General features: G+C 35.9%; 1 protein-coding gene across 1 annotated transcript in view; it reads right to left on the bottom strand.

Moving 5' to 3' along the window:
* Positions 1-1081: 1081 nt before the first annotated feature.
* LOC138697926 (lysosomal-associated transmembrane protein 4B-like) overlaps positions 1082-27174 on the bottom strand; it is a 64273-nt gene continuing 38180 nt past the window's right edge. The window contains exons 4-6 of the mRNA XM_069823536.1: positions 20814-20899; positions 16696-16846; positions 1082-11555 (exon numbers count right to left, since the gene is read on the bottom strand). Of these exons, the coding sequence (XP_069679637.1) occupies positions 11377-11555; positions 16696-16846; positions 20814-20899 (416 nt within the window). The 3' untranslated portion in view covers positions 1082-11376. The remainder of the gene's footprint in view (positions 11556-16695; positions 16847-20813; positions 20900-27174) is intronic.

Below are 27174 nucleotides of genomic sequence, written 5' to 3'. Positions count from 1 at the left end.
AGAAGTTAAATTAATTTGAAAATTGTTCTCCAATCTCACGCAGTGTGAATTTTATTTGTACGGAAATTTAAAGAACAACCTACCCTAAAGGAATTAGATTGCGTTCCCTAACGTGCAGCAAAAATCTTAAAATTAACATAGATGCGGCGAAACATGAAAATCGTGCTACAGTCTTGTAAATTTGATATAAGTGAAAGTTTCATCAGGAACTGGAGGATCCTGTTCCAGGATAAAATGTTAGCTGAACTGTATTTGTGTTTAATTGTTTTTAATTTGTAGTGAATACATTTGTTGAAAGTTTTTTTTTTTGTAATTTGTGTTTGTTTTATTATTTATTTGTTTATTGATTTTTTTGCCTTTAAAAAGTGGGTGCGCGGCTTATTGGAGTGCGCGGGATATTCGAAAAAATACGATATATTTTGATGTTAGAATAGTACCAAGATTTGTTTCTGATATTTTTCTCTTCTTCAATATTTATTCATCGAACAAAACAGTCTCTCAATTCCGGCGTTTGAGCCAGGTAAACAAAATATGAATTCAATAACAATGGCAAGAGTTGAACAACAGATATTTTTATCTTTCAGTACTTACAAAATAAGCAGTCATTTCTCTTCCAGTTTTACAAAATTAATATTCCATGTCTGTAAATTATCTGTAATAACCGACTTCGTAATACCGAACTTATCGAAAAGCTTATCTGAATCTACTTTCACAGAGCTTACATTCTCAATAAAGCCAATGTATGGCTCTACCTTTGCCCAAGTTGGTACGGTATAGCGTTACTTTTCGCTCTCTGTATCGATGTCTCCAGTCGACTGTGATCAGTATCGTACTCATGTACGCAATAATGTGCAGATAACAGCACGAACTATTTTTATTGCAATAATACTGGCACAGGGAAATAAAACTAACGCTATGTTTTTTTTCATGTAAGGTAAAAATTATTTTAAAAATTATTTAAACGAATTCTTTAAAAACCAGGATATTTGGGCGTCCCGTAAAGTTTTCATCGGGATATAGGGCACTTAGCTCTCGAAAAATCGGTGAGGAATGGTATGTTTAGAATGAGCAGAATGTCATATTGTAATACATTTATACATTTATTTAAACAATGTGTGCAAAAAAGTAAACTATTTATGTAATGTGTACAATAAAGCTTATAAAATAGAGATATTTAAGATAAAAAAATATTTATTACGAAAAGTTTGTACGTATTTAAGCTGTACAAATATGCCTATACTATAGCAATATACAAAATGATACAGTAAGTTTAACCCCCACTCAAAATGCTTGTTCCCGAGTTAATTTGCAGTAAAAGAGTTAATAATAATCCAATTCTGAATAGTTAAACAGTTACTATATCTCATTTTGAGAAATGCATTAGGCTTCTGTAGGTCGACCAGGTTCTGCTACCGACAAACTCTATTATAGCTGAACCGTAAGTAATGTCGTCTATTCTGGTAGAATATTACTTTTATAAAGAGCAACAAAAAAGTCGAATATCATTTTGCTGTGTTTTGAATGTTTTTCCAGAAAGACATGCATTTTAGAAGGCATGAATTGTGCGATCGTGCAATGCTATAATCAATAGGGACTGCACATTAGGTTGTTGTGTTGCTTTGAACAACCCCTTCATCTCTCTTGTTTTGAATAGTGGAGTGGGAGGTCATGTACATTGTCTTTAAAATCGTAAGAAAAAAATACAGATGATATACTGTTTAAGTAGGTAGGTAAGTAAGTAAGTAAGTTAGTTATAGCCTGCTGTTTAATTTCTGTGTTTAAACTGTGTTAGAGAACGAAGAATGAACTATGCTCATTGGAACTTGGAAAATGTAAAATGAATTCCACAATTTAATTTTAATTAAATGTTCAAAGAACACAGACAATAAGGTAAGCATTTTTCAAATTAAATTTAAAAGGTTAAATATAAGAAAATGGTACATAATCTTTGTAATGATTTCTTCTGACAATTCTTCTACTGTAGTTAACACACTTACTACTTATTGTTAAATATTAAATTGCTTTAACACAATGATGATTAAGAATCAGGTATACGTTCACAATAACTCTTTTTACTCAAAATTACTTCAGAAATATGCTTCTGTAGTGTGGGTCAAACTTGTACATTAAATTCTTATTAAACTAACCATAACTATCGCAACTTTTAGGCAATGAAAAGATTCTATCTTGTTACTTAAGTACAAGAATATGCATTTAATAAAATATATAAACCTTAAAAAAATAATTTTATGTCGGTAGTTGCTTAGATTTTACCTCAGACCGATTTATTAACTATGTAATTACCAATTTCAATAATATTCTAAAAATGATAACGCAGTAGGCCTATTTAAAAATTAGTCAATATTTGCCCCAAAGCAAATTATTGCTGAACTTCAATGGTCTGGAGTAACTTTACTTCTGTTTCTCTTTTTCTATTTTGTATTCATATCTGAGACATATGCAATATGTCAAAGAAGAAAATATAAAGAGTCCCAACAAGAACGACGGATTTAATAATGTGAATAAATGCAACAGAAACAGATAACAGAACAGATAATAGAGTCATCAACCCAACAACAACATTGTTGGGACATAGTACTATTATCTTGTTGTAGGTTGGCGGCAATGTTATCTATTTTTGGTGGATATTTTCACATTATTAAATCCGGCGTTCTTGTTGGGACACCCTTTATTTCAATGAAATTATGTGACCACTTGTGGTAGGCCTACTGATTACTTGCTGTAATCTTAAAACATATAAGATTTAATGATATTGAACAACTGCGTATGCTTATCTTCTGGCAACTGCTGAACGGGTACATGGCACCAAACAGTGAATCACGATACTTACAGGAATACCTAAGGAGGTAAGCACAATAAGCCTCAGGCTGCGGTGCAAGCCTTCGACCCTCCTCCGAAGAACAGAGGTAGGGAGAAAGGGAGAACTCTGAACATTCATATTTTTCAAATAATTCATTTCTAATTTTTTCTTTCAACGTGGGCGAACTTGGAGTCCTCTAGCAGAGACATGATGCTTTTACACACCATAATTCTACAAGGGCCTCCTAGCTTCACTTCTGTCCCGGAAAAGGCTATATACAGGGTGTAGCAAAAAGGTACGTCAATACTTTTGAAAAACATTCCTCACAAGTAGAGGATGAAAATATGTTATACGACCATGGATCCAGAAACGTTTTATTTCCTTGTTAGAGCTCTTTTTCTGAACTCTACTTACATTGCATGATGCGCAAGCTAGTTTGTTTTTGTGTGGAATGCCATCACAGCTATCATGTACATTACACACCATACAGAACACTGAACACCAGAACTGTGGGAAACAGAAACAGAATGTACAATACATCAACCCAGTCCTATTTGTAATTACAGTCTAACCAGAGGTAAACAAGAGCGTCCACATTTAGACGTTTATGGGGAGAGGGGTTATGTTACACTACAGCTCTGATGGCATTGCACATTAACTTAGCTTCGACATCATACACTGTAAGCAGAGCTGTAAAAAATAATTCTAACAAGGAAATAAAGCGTTTCCGGAACCATGTTCATATAATACAGTTTCCACAAAATACCTTTCCAGTTTCGAAGACATGAAACTTACCGTATTTTTCCGTGTATAGGCCGCACTTTTTTACCCAAAATCTAAATAAAAAATTTGGGTGCGGCTTATACTCGAAACATTCTAAACTAGAACAAATTTCTTATAAAATACAGTAACATACGGTACCTTATTACTTATAAAAACTAGTAATTCAACCAGCCGTCTACATCTATATATTCAGAAAAATTCAAGTGCATCCTATGCTTTCATCCATCGTCGCACAGTTTTTCGTCGGTATCAAACTGCTTCCTTGCTGCTGTTTCAATTTTCTCGTGCATAGCGCACTACTTGCAACTTAAATTTCGACGAGTAACCTGTTCTCACTTGACCTATGATTTCACACACTGAACTCCCACCGTTATGAACAGTAACCAACCCTCCAGCCCCTTCATTACGCGTGGTACTGTTATGCGGCCAAGGAACAGTAACAAACCCTCCATCTCTTTTAAGTATCTGAGTTGCATTAAACATAAGTTACATGTGTTCGAAACCGGAAAGCTTATTTGTGGGAACCCTTTATTTTCATCCACTACATGTGAGGAACGATTACCTACAGTTTTGACATATCTTTTCGTTACACCCTGTAGATATATCACCTTCTGAAATGCATCACGCTCGGCCGAGGTGGAACATGTGAACATTGGACCCCAACGGTTAGCATGTTAGTTGCTAGACCACGGAAGACAACTGAAACTGCTGTTTGGGACCTTATAATTCAGATGAACTAATTGAAACAAGTGGAACAAATTTTTCCATCGCTACTGTGCATCAAATCGCGTCGTATGTACTGGGCTCTACTGCTCTTAGCTGGAAAGAAAAAAATCAATTATATTTAGTGTCTCCACCCGCTGGAATTTGTTTTGACCCACTCTACAGATATTGTGAATGGACTACAGGTGATTTTTTGTTTGGTAGTTTCGACACCGCAGCCTGAGGCTTATTGTACCCAGACCCACAACTCTACTGAACACACGCACACACTGCAGGACTCCCTCGTTTACTGGGTCAGGATACCCGGGGGGCCACTGCGAGACACCACACACACTTCAACAATGAACAGTCAACCAGTCCCCGTGAAGAGGTCCGAATTAAAATCCTTCTGACTTCATGAACGAGAACCCGGGCCACCTTGATCAAAAGTCCAGCATGCTAACTCAAGACCAAGGAGACGGACTACAGGTGATTTAATGTGGTATTACCTGTTACTTCGATCTAGCCATGTACAAAAAAAAAAAACGTTTAAATGGGAAGAAATTGTTCACAGTTGGCCATATAATTGAAAAAGGTTTGTACAGTACGATTATTTAGTCCTGACAGTCGCCGGCAATGAGTCAGACGAGTCCATTAAGTTACGCCAAGGGATGTTCAGGTTAGTTTTTCGCCTGCAGTCAGAGCGATTGGATGTCACGCATGCGATATAGCGTTGTGTTTCCAGTACAGTTAACTGTACTGCATTTCTTTACCAACCCTCGCCCTTATCCCTACTCCGGAACTCTCCCCACAACTCGTATTACTTCCCCTCTTTCGCGTCGCTGAGCTGTCAGGACTAAATAATCGGTCTGTAGAAGTGCCACGTTCGTGTTAAACAAGCCTTAATACCGCCAACTGATTCTTCGGACCGAAGTATTTGGAACACATAAAAACAGTAACACGTTGAACAATGAAATCACTATATACTGTACAGTAACTAGAGCCAGGATTTACATGCAAAATGCATATTGCATGAAAACTAATTTAACTTATGCAAACGTGGTTTTCTTTGATTATCATGACAATAATACTCAACACATATCTGTTAGTAGGGTTACATATTATTCAGCAATTCTCCAAAGCTTAATGCATGAGGAAGGATTCACATCCAGTGGAAAAGCGGCATTATGCTTAGCTCATTTATTTTAGTACCACGTGAGTCAGTCTATCTGAAACAATAACCAAAATGGAAGACAGTGTTCTCCACTGCAAGACTTGTTGTCCTTAGTTCAAAATGTTATTGATGCTTTGACCCCTGAAACACACGGAAACGCAAAAAATATTTCTGAAAAAACTTCAATCAGTGCTTGTAAAATTCTGGATACCATTCTGTTTGTAAGATAGAAAAATTGTAGTGGTAAACAGCAGAATTGGAAGAGAAGTTGATACAAGAAAAAATATGGAGTTTATCCCGTGTGGCTTTAACTTCTTGTACTCTGGAGAAATCATTCTCAATAAGATCTCTTTTCTGATAGACGTAGGAGCTTCACCACGGAAAACATGAAGATGACATTCATCGTTTCCTGCAATTCTCAGCTTTAATGTGGGTAAAAGATAGAAATTTTATACTTAAGTAATATTAGTGAAACTCAAGATAGTTGTTTGTCTGTGTTTTATTGTAACATACAAGGCTTTTCACAACTTTCAGCAAATTGTGCATGAATTGAGATCTGAAAAACTGCCATCTTTTTATATAAAAATAAAACATTTACGAGGTGTTATTTTTCGAAATTTATATTGCATATTATAGTGCATATTTTAAGATTTTGAATAGCGTAATTGTACGCATATTTCAAGATTTATAAATGTACTGTATATAAATCCAAGCTCTAATAACAATGAACAACAAGAATTTTGCTCCGACTTAAAACAATGTGTCTCTTATGGTTTGGTGTGTGCTGAATCCAAAATTGCATCTCTTTTCTTATATCACATAAGATTTGAAAAATATACTATGATTTCACTTTTCCATAAGCGCTCTCTCAGGGAACATCTGGCGCCCATTGGGGGTTGTAAACCAAAACAAAAGCTAAGGTATTTTATGAGTTTATGACCTATTTCCGGTTTCTTATGGTTGTTAACATGTTATTTTGTACTTCTAATAAATAAACAGATATTGGTCCCTTTTATTCAGTAAATTTCATAACAGTTCAAAGTAAGTCGATGCAATGAACAAACAAGAGTGTAGTTTTCAGTATTTAAAAGAAAAGTTTACCAATTTGAGTGAAGGCAAATTAAAAGAGAGCATTTTTATCTGTCCACAAATTCGAAAAGTTATGGCTGATTCTTTGTTTGAGGAAAAACTTTCCGTTACAGGCGAGCTTTCAAAGACGTTTGTTCAAATTTCCTTGGAAATTTTAGGGCAGAGAACTACATAGAACTTGTTGTGAAAACCATGTCAAGTGCATATGAGAAAATGGAGTGTAATATGTCTCTCAAAATACACTTTATACATTCTCATTTGGCTTTATTTCCTCCTAACTTTGGAGCGGTAAGCGACGAGCATGGGGAAAGATTTCATCAAGAAATATCTGAAATGGAAACACGATATAAAGGAAGATCATCATCCAGCATACTTGCAGAGTATTACTGGTTCCTTGTAAGATACAGTCCTGGATCTAGTTATAAACAGAAGTCATCCAGAAAATTATTTTAAATGTAAGTTCAAATTTCGAGATTTTTCTCATTATACGCATGAAATATTTTTATTACTGTTGTGTTTTAAACTATGTAACATCATTTTTGTATCCAGTACACATTTTTCAAGTATTATGAAGAATTCTGAATCCATAGTGTGTCGTAATTTTATGAGTAGCAGTGAAAAATTAAAAACAAATACGTTTTGTCATAAAAAAATTCAATTCATTTTCCCCGGAAAATGGTACGTGATGGGGCAATTTGGATTTTAAATTCAGATTTAGGGCACACATATTAGTAATATTCGCCTATTTTTATTTCGGAGCAAGACGAAAAGTAAAAATTTGTTGTTCAGTGTAATAGTTGTGTGTGTTAGATAACTTGTTAATATTACTCAGGCGAGGTTTAGGTTTGAATTTTTTTATTGCTCATAAAATATAAAAGACATCTTTTCGAAGGTTGGGTCTTTTTTAGTCTTCAGGTGAAAAGGAATAGAATATAAATTTAGGTCATATTTGGGTCAGGGATAAATCTGAAATTGAATTGTAACTATTAGAAGTAATAGTAGGGGCTGGTGTAAAATACAGATCATAAAAGATTGGATAAACAGAAGAATTATGAATTGTAATTATCTTAAAAGAATTATGCATGAGAGAAAGCTAATTAAAATTTTAAGGCATAAATTACTAAAAACACAGAGGTGTATTTGTTATTCCAGGAGAAGTATAAACGAATTGTGGTTTAAGCAGACTAATAGCATAATTTTAAATTTTAAGCTTAGTTTTATACTTTAACCCGTTTACTCTTCTTTCCCAAATTTGTTCGACCATGCAGAAATATTTAAAATATTTGCAGCAATCGTAGGATCTAATGTATGTTTTTCTTATTAGAGATTCGAAGACCACTGCAGAAATACCTGTTCGTGCGAAGCAGTAAATTTGAGTGAAGATAGATCGATAGTAAATTATTTGGAACACTCTTTATTTTGGATCGGCAATCTTTTACTATCCGTGATTGGGATCTATGTGAAGATGAGGAAAGTAGAAGTGAAAACAATCATCTTTCTATGTAGATGTATTGAAAATGTGATGTTTATGGGCAGTCAATACCCATTGCTCTAAATTATGAGCTAACTGTCTCAAACATCTGTTTAGTTGCTCAGTATGCCTTCGTTATCGTACAAACTCTGATTAGTTCATTTTAATTCAGCTTAATTTATTACTGTGTTTGGTAGAGGACAAAAGCTTAGTTAAATTAATTCTTTATTAACCATTTATGAGTGAAATATCTTCATTACTAGCAATTGGTTCGCAGAAATAATAATTGTTCTAACAAATTATAACATTGAATTGGGTGAAATCACAATGCGTCCATTCCGAATTATTTTCAGGGCCGTAAATAGGGGCGTGTACAAAGGAGGATTACCGGGTTTGAACCCCCTCCTCCCTTAAACTTACAAAAAATGACTTATTTAGATTTGAGTAATGTTTTATCCATAATCGTTTTCCTTTCTCTAATTTTTCACTGTCAGAGTAACAAACTCTACATCGACATAAAGCATAGTCCTCCTACTCCTCCTTCAATATATTTATATTGCCAGTTTCATTATTCATCCTTGGTGAGTTCCATGTTCCATTATTATGCTTAATAATTAATTACATTTATTTAAATATATATTTGATTGTTTCTATATATATATGATTAAGTGTAATAATGACACAATAAATTTTTTATTATACAAAATTAAAAAAGAAGTTAAAAATTGTTGTTAAACATTGGATGGCTGTGAAAAAATTACGTTTAATTCATGAATATGTTATATTAGAACATAGTGTAATATTAATAAATATACTGTAACATAATAATAATAATAATAATAATAATAATAATAATAATAATAATAATAATATAAAATTTAAAATACTGATAATGTGAATTGTAAACAATTTTAATAATAAACCCCACCTTTACACAATTCTGCGTATGCCACTGCTCCTGGTCATTAATTAAAATGAAAGTAAATATGTGACATCTGATAAAAACTACTGTACAAAACCTGAGATACAAATAGAAAATTATAGGCTACATTTTAAACAGTCCATCAATTTACATATTTAATTATTTTTAGTGGGTTATTTTACGACGCTGTATCAACATCTCAGGTTATTTAGCGTCTGAATGGAATGAAGTGATAATGCCCATGAAATGAGTCCGGGGTCTAGCACCGACAGTTACCCAGCATTTGCTCATATTGGGTTGAGAGAAAACTCCAGGAAAAACCTCAATCAGGTAACTTGCTCCAACCGGGATTCGAACCCGGGCTATCTTGTTTCGCGTTCAGACGCGCTAACCGTTACTCCACAGGTGTAAACATTTACATACTTAGGAGCTACTGTTCTCCAACCAGGAGATCAACCGTGAAAGGAATGTGCTTACTATTGCCTCATCTATTGGAACGAAGTAGATAAATGATATTACCATTATAAGGCCAGTTTAAAAACCATGCGCTCTCCTGCATATGTTATTTCCTGTATGAAGAGATTAAAAGACCAGGAGATTAACTGTGATCAAATTTTGTAACTAGGGTAGTATCAATATGTCTGTATCAATGTTATGGTTTGTGCTGTGAGAGCTAGCCAATAGAGATAAGAGTACCCACGTGTGTGACCTTATGACATCTTATGACATCAACATTCATTCACAGCATTATCCCCCTTCGTCTCTTCCGGCAGAGACTTTCTCGTGGTTGGAGCACAGTATAGTTCAGATAGATAACATGACGCAAGAAATAAACATCGAATTAATATGGCTAACAAATGCTATTTCGACGTACTCCAACATATGAAGAGTCATGTACTGTCAAGGTCCGTGAAGGTCTTGTTATATAAGACCCTCATAAAATCAATTTTAACATATGCACGTGAAACGTTGACAGTTAGTAAAACTAAAGAGAATATTCTCCAATGTTTTGAGAGCAAAATATTGAGAAGAATATACGGTCCAGTATGTGATAATGGCATTTGGAGAAAACGATGTAACCAAGAGCTGTACGCCCTATTTAGGGATATAGATATTAGTAAATATATTAAGTTGACCAGACTAAGATGGGTAGGATATCTAATGAGGAAGTATGATGCTGAAATTTCCAAAAATATATCAATAATACAACCTGATGAAAGAAGGAAGAAAAGAAGACAAAGACTGCGCTGGACAGATGAGGTGGATGGTAACGCTAGAACTTTTGGATAAAGAAATTGGCAATGGATCACGATCAGGTGGAGGAAATTTCTTGAGGAGGCCAGAAATCAGCAATGTATTTGTTGCGCCACTAATGATGATGATGATGATGATGATGATGATGATGATATATCATCCATATAATACGTGTACTACGTATTTCTACGAATGATTGACTAATTCCAACTTTATTAAACTTTCGAAGAAAACAACGCTAAGGATTTTTGTAGGCTTTAAAATTACATCACACTTGCCAGATATTAACTTTAGATTCTTTGATTTAATTACAAACATAATAAGTACTCGGAACAACTAAGGAGGAGGAAGGGGAATAAACGGTTTCTTATTCTTTGGTATTGTTACAAATGAGAAAGCCTATATGGCCGATTCCAGTATATACGTGTCCGGCTTGTAGATTTAACATTACAAAGTTTTATAGCCTAACTGTCGTTGTACGAGATTCCGATTGAAAATTCTGTTACATTTTATGAAAATACCACACCGTAGCCTTCCATGTCAACGGCAACAATGATCAAAGTCATCATACAGTTTATTTACTGCGCAAAGATGGCGATGTGGAGAATTTTTGAATAGGAAGTTTCCCGGATGATGGATTGGGAGAGGAGTTGAATGACTCGCTTGGGCTCCACGCTCTCCAGATTTTACTTCTCTGGATATTTTCTTATTGGGTTTGTGAAGGACCAAGTGTACCTCACGCCTGTGGAGAACTTGGATTATTTGCGACATAAAATTGATGAAGCTATCAACGTCACACAGCAAATGTTGCTGAATGGTTGGTTGGAGGTCGATGATAGGTTGGACATCTGCCGTGTCACAGGGGGGTGTACAATCGAAATTGTTTGAATGTAACGTAAAATGCAAGAGTTCCTGTATCACACATCAATTTTTCATTAAATTATTGTTGCTTTGAATTATGTGCTCTCTTATTTTGTTAAACCTACAAGTCGTACACGATGTGTATTTAATTAGAAAATGTCCAATCAAAACCTCTCCTGACTAATACTTCACTTCTACTTCACCCTTTAAACAAGTATTAAAATTACAGTCAACCAATCACAAAACTTGTTATAATGGTGACAGAAGTTAAAAACTCAATTCCTTTCATTTCACAATATCTATGCGGTTTGCTGTCCTGGCTGGTTGTGGTGAGGAAACTCATAGTAAGGCCTTGGTTCAGGCTCATTCTGTTTCACAGCCACAAAGTTGTCCATATGGGCGATCGGGCGAGGTTCATTGCGCGTCTCCAGTTGACGATAGTAGCTGTAGATCACCACCCAGAAGTAGCACTCAAGCGCTGCAACAAGAGTGTATGTGACATAAATGTTCTAAATGCATCGCCATTTATCGCTCCTTCTCTCATCGCGTGGCTCAAAGTTCTACAATCTATAGAGTATTCTGCCCTTAAATTGCAGTACAGCGCTTATGGAGTGCGTTGTTGCGACAACTGTAGAAGAATGCGCGCAAGAGTGTCTTAAGCGGAACGTCACAACTACATAAGTTTATCTATGAAACATTTCTTCTTAATTTGAGAATCCATTTTACATTCTGATATCTTATAGGCCTGTCTTATTTTATCTTGCACAAGTTTTACTTTAAGGAACTTTACGCAGAAGCACTAACACACACACACACATACACACACACACAGAGCATTACTATCCTTGTATATAATTGGATCTATTACACTATAAAATTACGTATGATCGTCAATGCACGCGACCCTCTCAAGATTGAAATGTATATACCTAACTCCGTGATCTCCATGAGGCAAAATTCGAATGTGTGTGTGTGTGTTGTACGATAGCTGCAAAAGTTATCTCAGCACGTCAAAACGAAATAGAACAGATATCCACCCTTTCCTAAATCATAAATCTGGAATTAAATGAGCTACAGACTTGGGTTTTGTTTTAAAAATAACTTTCATCTTCGAAGGACATTTCTCCTGCTTTGACCCTATGTATAGACAACACCGGAAAAAGTTTACCGCTGGTTGACTTTTTTGTGTTTTTGTGTCAAAATTTCGGACTATGACTAAAAAGAAAGAGACATTCTGCATTTTCTTATCATTCAAATGTAGATTTAAACATACGTACCTGGAGAGTAAATGTTTCCTTACCAACAGTAAAAAGGAAAAGTTTCTAACGGATTTAATATAGGAGTTATGACGTGATATGTTTCGTGTAGCGAGGATTTTACATTTGAGGTAAATTTTTGTTATATTGATATTTTAACCCTTAATTACTTCGTAAGAAATTTTTCATTTAACGTCAACAGATGCAGCTTCAAATTGTCTGCGTAACTATATATTCATGTGTTTTAATCCATTAGTCTACTATATATTTTACGAAAATGTGGCAACCTCGTTAGATTAGAAAAGGATAGTGCTTATGGTGAAATTCATGAGAAGGAAAGAGACGAATAGTTTCCATTCTTTGCTCTACTGCAATTTAAGGTCCGAATACTCTATATCCCTTATTACAAGAACTATAGCATACACTGACAGTGAGAAGTGACGGACGAAAGATGTCAGGAGTTATGTCTCTTCGACTGTGCGTTATCTACCAAGTTGATGAGTAAATTCGTAGAGTTTTTATTATTATAAATTCAAAATGATTTATTTTACATAAACGAAATACATAAACTAACCATTGATATATTTTCCTGCATTGTTTTGATTGACTGTGATACACCAGTAAAAAGGAAGGTTACATTCACGTATGGCTAGTCGGCTGTTTACTTCTGCTCTGTACACATCGTGGATTGACACTAGCCATTCATTACGTAAGCTACATTGAGTTATCGTTGTACCAGAAAATCATAACACCATCTCTGGTGCTACAACAATTAAAAAAGGATGCAAAACATCAGTTAGTAGTAGTAGTAGTAGTAGTAGTAGTAGTAGTAGTAGTAGTAGTAGTAGTAGTTATAATAATAATAATAATAATAATAATAATAATAATAATAATAATAATAATAATAATAATAAATTAATAATTTGTAAAACTTAAAAAAGTTCCAATATGTTTTTATCAGTCAGTATCTTCTGATATTTCTTTACTTGGTTATTTAACGACGCTGTATCAACTAAGAGGTTATTTAGCATCGATGGGATTGGTGATAGCGAGATGGTATTTGGCGAGATGAGGCCGAGGATTCGCCATAGATTACCTGACATTTGCCTTACGGTTGGGGAAAAACCAAACCAGGTAATCAGCCCCAACGGGAATCGAACCCGTGCTCGAGCGTAACTCTGGATCGGCAGGTAAGCACCTTAACCGACTGAACTACGCAAATGGCCGGTATCATTTATAATAAAAATGCTTATTAAACACATTAAAAATAATTATGCATTAAATAATAATGAACATATTAAATGTTAAAAACAAAAAATAAATAATTAATTAAACGAATTCACCCCAGTCTGAGCAATGCTCGTGGACGGGAGTTCAAAATTGCACTGTATCTAAGCAGAAAGAAAAAAAAAACAATAAATTTAAGTAACAAAATAGCATAGATTACAAATAATAACCTATATGATAAAATAAGTAATTATAATTGAAAGAGTTTACAACTAATATTCACAAGTAAATCATATTAATATTTATCAAATAATTATCTAATCCTATGTTAAGTTTTAATAATAATTTATTTAATTTCAAGTCTAAATTTACTCGTACTCATGTTTCATAAATCAGGGGACTGAGAAATGAATTTATTATACAGAGTGGAAGAGAACCTATTGCGTTAATTCACAGTGGTAATGGATGAAATCAATGCGAACAAGTTTTGTCAAATAAGTTTTTTGATACGTCCACTATTTTTGAGAATACGAAATGTAACGTGTTGTAACCCTGCAACGCTCCTTGAGGTCATTGCTCCGCAGTGGGGGGGGGGTGAGAAATAAAACCAAATCATGTAATCAGCCCAAGGGGGAATCGAACCCGCGCCCGAACGCAACTCCGGATGAGAAATTCTTGAAAGACCCGAATATAATTATGAAAGTATCAACATACAAACGTATGTGAGATGAGTGTATGTTGCGAAACTTACGCAGTGCGTTCGCTGTTTAAGTCTCGCGATAGGAGACGCTTTATAATGCAACGGGGTCTTTGGTGTCCTTAGTAATCGCCCTGATCACATGTACAGGGACATCATTTTATTTTTACTTCAATTTTTATTGTACCTGAGTTTTTGAATGTACTTCATCCCACCCCTTCTGCTAATGAAGTTCCAACTGTCCTCTACGCACAGATCCAAGACCGCATATAGTAAACAGCACTGAGTTAGCGAGTATAGTACGTTCCAGAAATATGTTCGCGTTTTCCAGTGACAAAAGAGCTTTCAATATTGAATCATATTTTCGCACAAATACTGTCCGTTTTCCTACATCGCATCCCTATTTCCTCCACCTGCTTCTGTTCGCCCCTCTGTAAAAGCAGGGCTGTCTTAGCTCTTTTCTGAAAACATTAATTTCTGTTAGGAATTGGACGTTTACGTAATATCATACAACTGTTTAAAATAACTTAAATAAAAGGGCCTCTTTAAGTAATTAACTGTCACGTGATTTCCTCCCTTTCTACGATCCTGCGGCATAGCCACTTGGACGGACGTAGATAGCATGTCTGAGTAATTTTATCTGTGCGGGTCGGGCAGAAGTGAAGATTGAATTTACAGTACGTAAGGTACTCTTTTATAGACTAGGTACAAAATTATTTCAACATGAGTTACTAGTACGAAGGACGAAACTGGCAATTGGAATTAGATGCAATAGTCTGTAGTACGATAATATGCACAAAAGAACTGAAACCTGTATCGAAATGAACGGCCACCATTTTCAAAAATGTGTTTAAATATCCATATTATGATTATTTTTCAATTTAACTTCATTCTCTATATTGTACGCTAATGTGCTGTAGACAGTATAATATACACTGCATAATGAATACGTTCGCGTGGCTAACTCAGTTCGTGAGTAAAAACACTTATTCTTAATACAGTACTGTATTTTGATTAAACAAAAACCTAATGAAAATTATCGAACTCAAAATCGCGATATTTCCTAGTTTACGCAAATGGAAGAACTACTTTTCTTCCCTCCTATATCTAGTAGAGTGATTTGTTTGTATTTTACGCGAGTATCATCAAACTACAGTCGTGCAAGGGGGTAGCAAAGGTATAGCCAGGTTAATATTTAAAATGTTAGTAAAAATAAAATGATGTCCCTGTATATATACAGTATATATCAAGCTTGGCCATTCCCATGTTATGAAATGTCAACATATAAAAAAGAACAATCACTAGACTCTCCTCTGTTAAAAATGAATTTTTTAATAACGACCGCTAGATGGAAGTAGCCTACTGCTGCAAGTATGAGATTACATCAGGGTTTTAACGTGACTTATTTTGCAGTCTCTAGATGGCCGCATAATGAAATTGATAAAAGTTGTCTTGAAAGTGCATTGGACTGATCAATCTGTTATGTATGATCAGGGCTAATCGCACGAAAGTTAAGAGAGATTTCGCCTCTGAATTTTTCGCTGAATGTCAGACTTTGAGTACAGAGAAACTGAACAATCTCTCGCTGGTCACTTTTGGATGGATTTCTGCTAATTATGATTCAAACGTGAGGCGTAACAAATGGATTTCCTTTGATTACAGCTTTATACAGAGAGATCACAAAGTGGGCGTATCCTCCATGTATTACGATACTACGATGGGTATGGTTGATTGATTGATGTAGACGAGTACCTGATAGTTTAACGATCTAAGACATCGGTATGAAGACCTTCATTTTCGTAGCACAGTTGAATTCTGCGTCATGTTCTGGCATAGGTTTTGCGGAGATAATCAAGGGTCACTTCGTTGAAAGCATCTTCCACTGCTGCTCGTAATTGTGCCGTTGTGTTATAGCGGTGACTTCACACTTTGTTCTTGATGAACTCCCAGAGAGCATTATCAGAAGTTGTGAGGTCGGGACTTCATGGAGGCCAGGTAAAAGGAGCTTGGTTATCTGCAGATCCTCTTCCAATCCACAGGTTGGGAAAGGTCGTATTCAGGTATCGACGCACTTGCAATGCGAAGTGTTGCGAATGCACGCTTTTCCCACCTCAACATTGTTGCTTTCATTGACTGTTCCTCACTAAAGTGGTCACGAAATTTCATCTTCACTGTTTCCACGGTGTCGCCGTTATGACGTCTTTCACGAAGCCAAACCATTGTTCGTTGGTAAAAGGATTCTGGTCAATCATGTTTGTTTATAACTTCACGGGTACCATGGTAGCATGGTACCAACGTAAACATGGGGGTACCAACTTTCACATTCAACATTCACAAAGTAAGTGATATAAGAATACATGGGAGGGGCACGCCCACTTTGTGACCTGACTGTACAATATGGTTCAATTAGGACTACGTAGTAAAAGAGCATTCATTACCTATAATGAGCCCAAAAAAAACTAGAACCACCAGTCCTACCACCACGTGCGCGATGATTGTAATAATAGTTAATATCACCATTGCCAGAATGGTCAAACATATCCCAATTAGGCACAAGATCAGGTATACCAGTATGAATGAAGGCCGCTCCTGAAAAAAAAAAGAAAGAGTTGTACATACCAGATTTAAATACATATTCTATTATTTTCCTTCAACATAGACCTACATACATACATACATACATACATACATACATACATACATACATACATACATACATACATACATACATACATACATACATGCATAAATAGGCCTACATCTACGGTATCCCTTCATTCATAGACCGGATTAAAGCAATGAGATGGTAGATAATGGTGAACTGATGATCAGTTAAATTGTACGGAAGAAGGACAGAGAAATATGAATTGGTAAGCCGTGGCATTGTCAAGAGCTCTCAATTAATAACCAAGTGCATTCGATCATACCCTCGAATATACCTTAATTGATGCATCTGCTATCGATTATTATCAGCTCAATGAGGCCACCATATCATAGACAGTGAATGGGAAATGGCACGGCATAATGGTGGTAACCCCTGGGAAACCCAGATAAACACAGTTTTTGTTCACAAATTTCAATTGGACTCGTGGGAATTTGAACTAAGGTTTCCTGTGTTGATAACTTACCTGCTAGTCACTCTATTCTCCTATTATTTTAAACATATAAGACAGAAATCTGTAATTACATATAATTTTAACGATAATAACCTACCAAAAGCAGAATAATATAAGAGAGGAGAAAACTATAGACTAGAGCAGGCCTGCAGAACCCGTAAGTAGGGGAAATATGATGTCAGCCTCACTCTACTTCTATTGGGGATGATCGATTTCCGCGTAGAGTTGTTTACATTCTCTGCCCTGCAAAGGTCCATCAGTGGCGGCATGTAATTTTCAAAAAGGATTGTAATAAATTCATTGTATTTATAATGCGTTATCTCATTTCAAGGTTTAAAATTATACTAGATTTCCTATCGATAGTTTCTTTGAGATTTCTTTGCACCTAACCTGCTTTAGATTTTCGAAATCTTTCCTCTTATCATCTATCATCACCTACGGAAACATAAATTTATAGCATTTAAGTAATGAACCTTGAAAGTCACTATTAATTTCAATTCAAAATGAACATAACGAGTGACGTCGATTTAACAGTATATAAATAAATAATCAATATACAGTCCGTAATAATGAACTTACCCGAAAGTTTGTGCATTCCATAATATTCTTAATATGGGCTTTGTTGAAATGTGGTTTAATATTGAAATTACGAGTAGAAATAAATTGGATGGGACACAGTAAACAAGCGATTCTTTCGTCAACAACAAAATAATCATATTCCCATTAGAAGTAGTATTTCTTCACGGGTTTAGATTTTGCCATGTTCCAGTTATTCTTCAAATAAAGTAATTGGTTTGTTGCCTGCATGCAACATTTCGGACTTATTTCATTTTAGTAGAATACAGAGCACGGGAAGATAAGTCGGGGACTGTACTTAACTTATTTTACACAAAAGTGGACTTAATCGGCTTTACTAGTAATAGGACAATATATACATAGGTAAACCTTCTTACATTAGTCTATATGAACATGTCTTTTAACTTATTTATTTCCCTCATTCATTTTTCTCTTACTTTCTAAACGTATGTTTCTAAGGATTTATTACCTATTCATTTGTAATCCTTGATAGCGTATTGTATACCTGCCGCCGCGAGAATGAATATTGATGCAGCCGAGCGTAACTAGAACGCTGGGTGGGGTAAGAAGGGGTAGTAAGCCAGTCGCTCTGAAGAGCTACAGTTCTGCAGGTCTGGACTAGAGCTTTGAACACGCGACTATTCTATTACCAGTCTCCACATTTACGCACCGAGCTACGGAACGAACTGACGACGTAAAGAGGAAGGTACTGTATGTACTTCTCCTAAAATCCGACAACCGTAACTTTAGCTGCCAATGTTTTGCCAGTTTGCCATGTTTCGTTTCACGCCATTGACTTACATCCCAAACAAAATAATGATCTCAAGGCGTATCCTCTTCTTGTTAGAGAAAACAGTGACTGACGTAAAATTTTAACTTGTGCTCGCAAACAATGAAAATTACTATGGACGTACCTATTTGACAGCTGACTCGTTGGCTAGGTATTATTCAAGGGACGGACTCGGACGGATCTATGCACTTAAGCTCGCACTGGCTCATTGTGCGCCCTATATGCAATGATTCTTCCAGTTCGACAGGTGACCTGGGTGGCTCACGTGAATCCGGGCGGAGGTAAACTACTTTTCAGGTATATTTTTTCCCATATCTTTGCTGTACATTTGTGGTATGTAATCTGCACACACAATAAAACCTAGGTGGTAGGGGTCGTTGGCTAGGTATTATTGAAGGGACGGACTTGAACAAACAGCATGACTCCTGTTATTTTTTAAAATAAATGACATATAAATCGAATGCAATGTCAACTAATGTTACAAGCAACAAGTACAATAGACAACTGTAATGGAAGGAGAGAGGCACTGTATGAATTAGATTGATTTGACTGGATAGTTACACAGCAGTTCAACATAAAATATTGTTCCTTGAACACAGTTGTTTATAAGTGCTATCCATGATACAATAAATGTTGTATGGAGTGAGGCCAATGTCATTGGATGTAGATATCACCTAAGTCAATCTTGGCTTCGTCAGATTAAAAAATGTATACTTTGATAAACAAATATAAAACTAATAATCGGCAGATGGTTAAAACTTGTGTTCGGTCTACCATTTTTAGACCCACATGAGGTTGGCGACTGTTTTGTATCTGATTTAGTGGCCATTAAGCAACAAGATGAAAAACTAGGTAACTTTTGTGACTGAATAATTTCAAGGGAAAACTTGTTCCGGGGCCAAGTATCGATCCGGGACCCTTCGCTTAGCGCACGAATGCTCTACCGACTGAGCTATCCCAGGCACTATACACGACACCGTCACATTTCTTCCCTTTATATCCACACAACTCAAATGGACTGACTAAATGCCAGAAATCCAACGAATATATTCGTTACTGGAGGTGTGTTAACAGAACGCCACAATTTAAGTCACACCGTATTGTGTGCACTCAAAGTTGGGTTTCTGGCATCTAGTTCGCCCATTTGAGTTGTGTGGGTATAAAGGGAAGAATTGTGACGGTGTCGTGTATAGTTCCTAGGGTAGCTCAGTCGGTAGAACATTCTTGCGCTGAGCGAAGGGTCCCGGTATCGATACCCGGCCCCGCAACAATTTTTCTCTTGAAATTATTCAAGCCTGCTTCACAGGAAGCTTTTACCTGAAATTCAGATTTGCATAACTTTTGTGACTATTTAGTAGACATCTAGGCTATGTAGACGATGACGCTACCTTTCCACCTTCAATCTGGACAGCTAAAACAGCAATCTTGCAGAGTATAATTAATGCCTGTGAGTGTTTTCTTAGTAAATTCAACAAGACATTTTACTCTGCTCATCCTGATATTTATACTTTTACAAATAGGTTAATTGAATTTCAAATATACACATAGCCTACGTGGAAATTCAGGGGATATTTACTGCAGCAGAAGTTAAAAATAAGGGCTCCTTAAGGAGGAAAGAAACTATAAAAGATTACATGTGTGTAAATTAACTTCTTTTAGGTCATATACCTGGGACGTATGTTCAGTTTACCGCTCCAATGCTGACAGGCTGGCCATCCGACTTGGCTTCGACAGAGCCAGGTCGTCTCAACTCCAGACAAGTATCTGATAAATCTCAGGGTCCAGAACCCCAAACCCTTAGATTCTACATCAGCTTCGGAGAATCTGTTACCTAACGATTTCACCCTAGCCTATTTTTTACTATTACAGATGATAGATGAAATGGGGGTGATGTGGATAGTGTAGGTGAAATGAAGGAGGGAAACGAGAGTACCCCGATAATAACCCTCTGTAACGTCTGCTTTGTCCACCGTTTGGAAGGAAGACAGACTAGCTCGCTAGAGCTGAGCCACAGATGCGGCCTAACATACACAAGATGAAATGCTAATGTAACATAAGGATGTGTTTTTCTTACTTTATGGACACCAAACAGAAGCAATCCGATGACGAGTATGGCCACGACGTGCGATACCAAAGCACCGATGGCAAATGGCATCGTTTCTGCAAAGAGAAGTTCAAACATTAATAAAAGTAAAGTTATCCTTATTGTAGATCATGCAGGCCACAGGTTAGCGGGGGGGTTAAGCTTTTCACCTTTAAAGACAGTCGATATTAGGACAGTAAGGATATCAGTTCTACGAGCTTCAATTTTAACCTCGAAGGAAATACCCCTGATATTAATTTCTGTTATAAGCTGAGTGAACCTCGGTCCATGGTGTGGCCGAAAGGATTAGATCAATGAAGAAAATGCATAACATTACCGGGAGTCGAACTCGCGACCTTCCGGCTTAACGAGCGTACTTTTAAAAAAGTGCGTTTCGTTAAATTTGTTTCTTGTTATAGAATATGTGTATATAAAAGTGAACTGTGTATTTATTTCAAAACTTCCCACCTTGAATAACTTTAAATGTGCAGGGGACACAGTTCTGAGGAAAAACACGTTGATTTATTTTCGAGGAGGAAGTTCAAAACCATTGCTGATTGAATTTTCTGTTCCATCCGATCATCTCGAGCCACCCCCACTTTTAAATTTCAAATTGCATTCCTGTCTTCAGACACATCATTTTAAAGGTGATAATAAACCTTATTCGTATACAAATAATAATAATAATAATAATAATAATAATAATAATAATAATAATAATAATAATAATAATTCGGTCAATCCGTTTCTGAGATAGAGCCAGAAACGTATCATATGAATTAAAGCTTATATGATATTAGACTACTACCATATTACAAATAGACTTCGAAGTTCAGGTCCCAATGGAAGACATACAAGTTGAGTGATAGCGGAACGTTTGACGGAGGTGGGGGAACAGGCTAGGGCTTGTTTACTTTCTCCGGTCTAGTTGCCTACGTACAGTATATAGAAGTTATACAGTACAACTCGAACAGTATACCATACTGTGTATGGGCAAAAGCTTGTTATAACCCTCTCTAGAAAAAGTACTGTGTTAATATAAAGTACAGAATTTAATATATTTCTGTAGAAAAAAAAAAGCGAGAGAAAGTCGGATAATCCGCCAATCGGTTAATACGGTGACAGATAATCGGGATTCTACTGTACTTAGTTTTACTACATTCTGAACAGATTATTATTCATAATTATGTAGTGTCAAAGGAAAATGATGCGCAAAATTATGGGCGTATCACTGAAGGAGAAAATCCCAAATATGACAATGTACCGACTAGCAGATACACAGGACATCACACATGCAGCCATTACATCCAAATGGAAATGGGGTGGACACGTGGCCAGGCAACAGATGGACATACCGAGCTACCATGTGGGACCCCCGTATAGGAAGGAGATTTCAAGGCAGACCTCGGCGTAGATGGGCAAACTTCTTCAAAGAACATGCAGGTCAACAATGGTCCAGAGAGGCAAGCGACAGAAGAAAGTGGAAACTACTCCAGGGACATTTGTGCATAGACAGGAAGTTGTGAAAGGCGGTGAGAGAATCATTGTTAAAGAAATTCAAGTTCCTAGACTTAAATATCACGTCTAACGTGAACTAGCTTACAACGTTAGGCAAATAGATCTTTCCCTTTTTTAAGGAGGCCTTTGCCCTTCATGCTATCTTTATCTTTATCTTATCTTTATGCAGTCGGTACACAATTATAACATTAAGAAGAGAATAAAATCCATTTTTGTTCATATCCTACCTTAAAATTCGATTTGAAGGACAAAGTCTCTTTTGAATATTTGCTCCTCCTATCAGCCAGAACCTCAGTCAGAGGTAAAGTTATACGGTATCGTGGTACTTATAGTTTTCTTTTTTGTGTTAGATGGAACGTAGTCTCTTTCCTATGAATAGTCTTTTACTATAATCGATATATTCGCCCTTTCGATTAATAGTATCTCATCTCATACACATTTTTCCGGTCCGAAGGATTAGAAGTTTCCATCTTATTTTGTGGCAGTGCTGTTTATTTCCTCGGTCTTTGTGGAATTATTGCTGAAATTATTTATACGAGGGGAGAGAGTGAGAGATGCAGGCTTACATTTTCGTATTTGTTGTTTGTCAAACGAACTTTGTCTGGATAAGCTACAGTATTATATACTGTGCATGTCGAAGAGAATTGTGTAGGCAACGAAAGTTGTATTTTTTAATGATTAGTCAGGTTATACACACGCACTGAGTGTCCTAACAAAATGAAGATGTAGATACTAGTTGCTTGAATATTCTCGTCTTTCTCTTCACCTTCAAGCATTTTATGTGTGCGAGACCGAATTTACACACTGTTTATTATTCAACTCCACATCGGTTGAAGGACAACAGAACCACGCTTCAACTTTGGTAAGAAAGATTACAACTATTATGTTGCATTGGTTTATAGCGTTAGCTTATAGCTGCAGCGCTAAAGAAAAATACATTTATATTACTATTCTTGACCGGCTACCGGTAAGTGAAACTAATGTAAGCATGTAGGCTACCAACTTTTTGTATCAATCTGAAGGTAGAGTTAAATTAGGGTTAGTGTTCATATCTGCAGGAGGTTCCTCGAAATCATCTTTCTATACTATTGCGTTACCAAGCTAAGATACGGCTACATTCACGTAGTTGACTTCTAGTCAAGTCATATGTACCGTGAACAAAATAAAATATCCTATAATAAAAGAATCGGGCGCGCTGCCGTATAGGGACAGTGGCATTTCCCCTAAGGTTAGAACCCAGTTTAGGTGTGTGTGTATTAATCGAAAATTAGGGGCTAGAAAATATGTTTATATGACATTATTTTCGATTAATACACACACACCTAAACTGGGCTATAATCTTAGAGGAAATGCTACTGTCCCTGTACGGAAGCGTGCCCTATTCACTACCATAAATACCCGATATTATCAATAACATTATAATAAGAATCAAGTACAGGGACATCATTTTATTTTTACTTAAATTTTTATTGTACCTGCGTTTCTGAATGTACTTGACTTCCACCCCTTTCACTAATGTCCTTGCTAACGTCAGCCCGGCCGCTGTTGCTAGCAGTGAAGAAAACAGTACAGAGTATAGTGTGTTTCATAAATATGTTGCATTTTCTATAGAAGAAAGAGCTTATATTATTGAAGTTTATTTTCGCACAGGTATGGTGTGTAGCATAACTGAATTTATCTTTGTGGACTGAGCACAAGTGAAGATTAGAGTTGCCGAAAATACGGTACCCTATAATATGGTACGGTACTTAACAGCATTATTTAAACAAGAGTTTTGTTTTACTGTTAGTAGGTATGAAGGACGATGATGGAAACTGGAATTACAATATAACCGAATGTGAACAACAGTTTTTTTTTAACGTTTTCCTGATTATATTACGGAATATTTTCGTAGAAATGTCATTAATCTGGTAAATAAATTTAGAGCAACAGCGTGTACAGAAAGGAAGAAAAGTGTAAGAAGGCCAACAAAGGGGACAGAAGATGCTGTAGAAGATGCTAGAGAAAGGATGCAGTGAAGTCGTAATAAGTCGGTCAAGAAGTTAGCTGTAGAAATTGAGGTTTCTTACGGAAGTGCTCACAAAATTCCCAGGAATAAATTAGGTTAGTACGAGGGGGATCCAGGAAATAACGACCGTTTTGTTGTAATAATTAAAAAAAATATATTTATTTGAAAAAAAAAACAAAGTCTGTTACATAACTGAAGCTTCCTTTACTTCCCTACATAATCACCACCTACATTTAAACATTTGTCGTATCTGTTCACTAGCTTTAGAATTCCCGTGTTATACTCCCCTGCCGCCAGTTCATTAAGCCAGGTGTTCACTGTCTTCTTCAACTCTTCATCACTTCCAAAACGCGTACCACCCAGAAAGTCTTTCAGCTTAGTGAAAAGGTGAAACTCGCTAGGAGCAAGGGATGAGCTAGGAGCTAGGGCGGATGATCAAAGATTTCCCAACCGAATTGATCCAGCAATTCTCGAGTTGAAGCAGCAGTGTGCGGGCGGGCACAGATTTTGTGGTAGCCAAGATGTTGCGACACAATTTCACCAAGCAAAGAACGAGAAATGTCAGGAAAGGCAATATGCAATTCGTCGAGTGATGTGCGCCTGTCTTGCAAGATTCTGTTGTTCACTTTAGTCTTCAGGTCTTCTGTGATGAGTGATGGGCGTCCGGGTCGAGTTTCATCGTGGACATTTGTTCGCCCATTGTTGAACATTTCGCACCATTTTCTCACATTTCTTTCATTCATTACAGTATCACCATACACCTCTTTCAATTGCCGGTAAATTTCTGCAGGTTTCAAATGTCGGGCATTCAAAAATCGAATCACACTCCTCACCTCAAAGTCGGCGGGATTATCAATCACGTCGTTCATTTTGAAGTAACACAAAATGCACAATGGCAACTTGTTGCAACCAATACTCACAACATTATGAGAACACATGTTAAGGAAGCCAGTTGACCTTCAAACAAAGGAAGGGGAGTCAGCTGCGGGGCGGGTATGCGCGAACGGTCGTTATTTCCTGGATCCCCCTCGTAATATGCTGAATAAAGTAGGTATTAAAGTAGACATTACATAATGAACATAACAGCCTGATGAGTTGGGTTTGTGAAAAAAAAATTGTTACTACTCTACTGTCTCTTGATAAAATACCGTAAAAGTAATGGTCAAACTGAAAATCGTAATACTGTATTTCCCTGTAACATAAATGGCTACACTACTGTACTTTTCTCTCCTCCTATAGCTAGTAAAATGTTTTGTTTACATATTGCACTAGCAACACCAAACTCCTGTAATGCAAGGGGAGTAACAGTGTTTCCGAGTATAGCCAGGTTAATGTTAAAAATGTTGGTAAAAATAAAGTGATGTCCCTGTATAACATCACCATTTTGATCACCACTTGACGTCATTACCTAACATTACATTCAGAATCCAATAGGTATACAATCATTATCAGCACAACATTACTTTTAACAATACAATCAGAACCCAAAATATCATCATCATCATCATCATCATCATCATCATCATCATCATCATCATCATCATCATCATCATCATCATCACTACAAGCAGTAACTGAAATCATTTTCAATAACAATACAATAAGAATACAGTATACCATAATTACCATCAATTCCATCAGTACGTGACACAGTTACCAATAATATTACAATCAGAATCCAGTATACCATCATTATCATCACTACCATCAGAACCTGACATAATTATCAATAACATTACAATCAGAATTCAGTATACCATCATTATCATCACTACCATCAGTACCTGACATAATTACCAATAACATTACAATCAGAATTCAGTATACCATCATTATCATCACTGTCATCAATACTTGATATAATTACCAATAACATTATAATCACAATCCAGTACATCATCATTATTATCACTACCATCAGAACCTGACACAATTACCAATAACATTACAATCAGAATTCAGTATACCATCATTATTATCACTACCATCAGAACCTGACATAATTACCAATAACATTACAATCAGAATTCAGTATACCATAATTATCATCACTATCATCAATACTTGATATAATTACCAATAACATTATAATCACAATCCAGTATATCATCATTATTATCACTACCATCAGAACCTGACATAATTACCAATAACATTACAATCAGAATTCAGTATACCATCATTATCATCACTACCATCAGAACCTGACATAATTACCAATAACATTACAATCAGAATTCAGTATACCATCATTATCATCACTATCATCAATACTTGATATAATTACCAATAACATTATAATCACAATCCAGTATATCATCATTATTATCACTACCATCAGAACCTGACACAATTACCAATAACATTACAATCAGAATTCAGTATACCATCATTATTATCACTACCATCAGAACCTGACATAATTACCAATAACATTACAATCAGAATTCAGTATACCATAATTATCATCACTATCATCAATACTTGATATAATTACCAATAACATTACAATCACAATCCAGTATATCATCATTATTATCACTACCATCAGAACCTGACATAATTACCAATAACATTACAATCAGAATTCAGTATACCATCATTATCATCACTACCATCAGAACCTGGCATAATTACCAATAACATTATAATCAGAATTCAGTATACCATCATTATCATCACTACCATCAGAACCTGACATAATTATCAATAACATTACAATCAGAATTCAGTATACCATAATTATCATCACTATCATCAGAACCTGGCATAATTATCAATAACATTACAATCAGAATTCAGTATACCATCATTATCATCACTACC

The sequence above is a fragment of the Periplaneta americana genome, chromosome 4, assembly GCF_040183065.1.
Source record: "Periplaneta americana isolate PAMFEO1 chromosome 4, P.americana_PAMFEO1_priV1, whole genome shotgun sequence".
NCBI classification, from domain to species: domain Eukaryota; kingdom Metazoa; phylum Arthropoda; class Insecta; order Blattodea; family Blattidae; genus Periplaneta; species Periplaneta americana.
Note: the sequence above shows the minus strand (reverse complement) of the source record. Positions and strands in the feature narration are given on the sequence as shown.